Consider the following 4,011-nt stretch of genomic DNA (forward strand, 5'->3'; position numbering starts at 1 on the left):
GCGATTATGTCATGTTTGATAAACTTCATGACATTTCGTGCAGTTACGCTTGCATATGATGTGGCCTCAATCCATTTTGAAAAGTAATCAATTGCAACCAAGATGAACCAGTGCCCGTTTGACGCCTTTGGGTTAATTGGGCCAATTACATCGATGCCCCACATTGAAAACGACCATGGCTCAGATAATTGATGCAATTCAGTTGGAGGACATTTATCTTATCCCCATGAATTTGACAACGATGACAACTCCGTACATGCTGAGCACAATCATTCTAAGGGGAGCCAGTAATAACCCAGTCTCATTATCTTCTTGGCCAACATACATCCATTCATGTGAGGGCCACATACTCCCTCATGTATTTCTTGCATTATTCGTGTGGCTTCAGCTGCATCCACACATCTTAGCAGGACTGAGTCATATGATCTTTTGTACAGATTTTCACCGCTGACGAAAAACTTTGAAGCCATTTTCATTAGGTATTTTCGATCAGAGGGAGTGCTTTGTTCAAGGAACTCTTGCTTTTGGACGTATTTCATGATATCGTAATACCAGGGTTTCCCATCGAGTTCTTCAGTAATAGCCATGCAGTAGGCCTGTCTTGCCAGGACTTCAATTTTTAAAGGCTCTACTTCTAACCTTTTCGTTGCTTGCAACATGGATGATAGCGTTGCTAATGCATCAGCGAACTGATTATGAATTCTAGGTAGGTATTCAAACGAGATGTCTTGGAATTTTCTCGCCAATTTTTCTAAGTAACCATGATAAGGCACAAGTTTGGCGTCTTTTGTCTTCCATTCGCCCAATGTCTGGAGGATTATTAAGGTAGAATCGCCGAACACCTTTAGCTTTGTCACTCCCATTTCAATAGCCGCTTGCAGGCCGAGGATGCATGCTTCATACTCGGCTATATTGTTGGTGCATGGAAATATCAATTTTGCAGCCACGGGATAATGTTGTCCATTTGGGGATATCAAGACTGCCCCAGTGCCAGAGCCTGACAAATTTACAGCTCCGTCGAAGAACATAGTCCATGTGTCTTCTTCTACCGCGGATATTCGATCGTCCGGGGGATTATCCTTGCGTACTCCTTTAGGATAGTCTGCTAACATATCAGCAATCACCCATCCTTTAACTGATTTTTGCGACATCACTTGAATGTCAAATTCCGAGATCAGGATTTGCCATTTGGCCAACTTTCCTACCAATGCTGGGCGACTGAGCAAATACTTGATCGGATCACTTTCAGTTACGAGGAAAGTTTGGTAATGCAAGGTATACTGTCGGAGCCTATGCAACACCCATACTAATGCGGCGCATGTTTTTTCTCATTTGGAATAGTTTTGTTCTGATGTGGTGAACTTTTTGCTCAAATAGTAGATGGCTCGCTCCTTCTGGTCATGGGGCTCCTTTTGTGCCAGCATTGCACCTAAGGATTCACTGTTGATGGTAAGGTAGAGAATTAAAGGGTGCCCCGGGACTGGAGGTACTAGAATCGGGGGTTTCATCAAGTATTGCTTTAGGTCTTCAAATGCCAGTCGGCAATCATCATCCCATTTAATTTGTGCATCCTTCCTGAGAAGTTTAAAGAATGGTTTTGCAGTTTCAGAAAGTTGGGAAATGAATCAGGCAATGTAATTTAATCTTCCTAGGAGGCTCCGGACTTCTTTTACAGTTGAGGGAGGAGGCATCTCAAATATCGCCTTGGTTTTTGATGGATCTACTTCTATTCCTTCACAGCTTACAATGAATCCAAGTAATTTGCCAGAAGTTGCCCTAAACACACATTTCGCTGGATTCAAGCGTAACTTAAACTGGCGAAGTCGCTTGTTGACACCTAAATTTTACTATTTTACTTCAAACTTAATCGCATACAAAACTAGGAATTAGTTGCTAAAAAAAATCCCAAAAAAATTGTCATAAAAAAACAAAAAAATGCTTAAGGGGTCGAGTTGGGCCTGATTTGGCCTAGGCCCGGCCTAGCTTCCTTTCCCCTCCAGCCCACGCCTGGCTGTCTTCCTCCTTCGCACGCGGACCTGCAAAACAGAAGAAAAACAGGGGCAGCAGGAGGGCGGCAGGAGGACAGTGAACAGAGGGGCATCGGAGACCGAGAAAAAAGAAGAGGAACGGAAGACAGAGAGAGGGGGGGTTTGAAGGAGCACAGAGAACTCGAGAGGAGAGAGCTGGCTAGTGGAGGGAGACCGGACGGAGAGGGAGAAAAAAAACCAGAGAACGAGCAACGGGGAGAAATCGAAAAAGCGGGGAAAAAGGGGGAGAACCGGGAGCCAAAAAAAGAGAGCTGGAGAGAGGAGCCCCTCCGTCGTCGGGGGGGCGAACCTACGCTTGCCACCTCCATCTCGGCTAGACCGCCTCCGCCTCCGACCGTTCTACCGCGTTGGAACGCCGACCCCGAGCCTGCTGCTTGTAACCTCCCCCGTCTCACCGCTGCTACATCCTGACGCCAGTAGCCCAAGCTGGTCACCGAGCCCCATCACCACACAACCTGCAACCGTCCATCTGCAACCCCCCCGACGACCGCTGTTGTTGCGTCACTAGCCCCTGCCGCTGCTCATCCGTCGGTCTTTGCTGCGACCTGCAGCTGCCGCGCATCCACGCTGCACCTCCATCGTCCGTGAGTGTCGACGCTACTGCTTCTAGTCTGCCGGTCTGCACCTCCTCCGTCACTCGTGCCACGACAGCACCGCTGTCGTTACCTTCCCACTCGAGCGCCCCAACAACAGCAAATATGAGCCAGTCTTTACTCCACCACTGAGCGAGCCCTGCACCGGCTCGCGCCTCCTCTGCTGCTCGTGCCGCGCCACCACCGGGATTCCCCTCGCCCGCGAGCTCATACCGTCCCCTGACGCCAGCAGATTTGAACCGGTCGCGACACAGTGGCTGTCCTGCAGTTGTCTGAAGCTCCTCCGCCGAACACTGACGCACCGAAACCCCCTCACCCGTGTCGCTCCCTCAAGCCATGCCACCACCGATCACACCTGACGCCGCTGCTCAACCTCCTTGTTGCACCCTCTTGCTCGAGCACCAGACCCGCGAGCATCGCGCCACCACCGCCGCTGCCTCTACCCGAAGCTGCATCGCCGGTCTGCCTCCAGCACGCGCCCGAAGCCGCCTTGCTCCATCTCTGCTCCGCCGCGTCACCGCCTCGTCAAGCTAGTCGTCGCCGTCGTCAACGCCGCTCCAAAACTGGGTCTTGGCCGGGTCGGGCGGAAGTCATGAACCGGGTAGGGTTTTTCTCACATCGGGCCGGTTATACTTAGGGTTTGGTTTAGGGCTGTTTTAGGTAGTGGGCTTAGGGACTTGTGGGTTTGGGCTGTTTAGTGTGGGCTTATAAGTTTGATTTCTTTTAAAAAGAGAGGAGGGGACCTCTTGCGTTGGGCCCGCGATTCGGGCCCACTTGCTCCTAACCGGACTGAACCCGGGTTCGGTCCCGAACCCAGGTCGGGTTGGACCGGACCCGATCCGGTCCGGTCAAAAAATATATATTTTTAATATTTTTTAAAAAATTTCGAAAATCAAAAAATATTAAAATTTTTAAAAATTTTAATTTTTTTTTAAAATCAATTTTCTTTTGATTGTTTTAAAAAATTTAAATTAATTAAAAATTTTGAAAATCCAAAAATGATGGAGTTTGATTAGAACTTGCCATGTATTGCCATTTTAGCGTAATTAAACCTTTATGTACTCGTATATTAATTATGTTGCATGTTTAATTTGTATATCTAATTATGTTTGATTGCATGTGTTTAATTTTATGACAATTAAGATCTTGATAGTTATGAATATTACTTTAATGATTGCGCACCCACATGATTACCTCATATGTTAGTGGATAAGTATAAAATCAATTCAAACTGCATGCCAAAAATCATTTTGTTAAAATGAACAAGATTAGGTACCGAAAGGGCACTAATTGGTTAATTAGTGTAATCAAATCCCCGAACCTAGATTCTCTGATTGCGTAGGAAGTGAGTCATGCTCTCATGTCTTACT

At 47.2% G+C, this 4,011-nt stretch overlaps 1 protein-coding gene across 1 annotated transcript; it reads right to left on the minus strand.

Moving 5' to 3' along the window:
- Positions 1-269: 269 nt before the first annotated feature.
- Positions 270-1,151, minus strand: LOC120293665. The gene is made up of 2 exons (XM_039313368.1): positions 992-1,151; positions 270-907 (listed from the first exon to the last, which is right to left on the minus strand). Exons 1-2 carry the CDS (start codon positions 1,149-1,151, stop codon positions 270-272), a joined length of 798 nt encoding a protein of 265 aa, XP_039169302.1.
- Between the last annotated feature and the right edge of the window lie 2,860 nt (positions 1,152-4,011).

This window comes from Eucalyptus grandis, chromosome 5 (assembly GCF_016545825.1).
Source record: "Eucalyptus grandis isolate ANBG69807.140 chromosome 5, ASM1654582v1, whole genome shotgun sequence".
NCBI classification, from domain to species: Eukaryota; Viridiplantae; Streptophyta; class Magnoliopsida; order Myrtales; family Myrtaceae; genus Eucalyptus; species Eucalyptus grandis.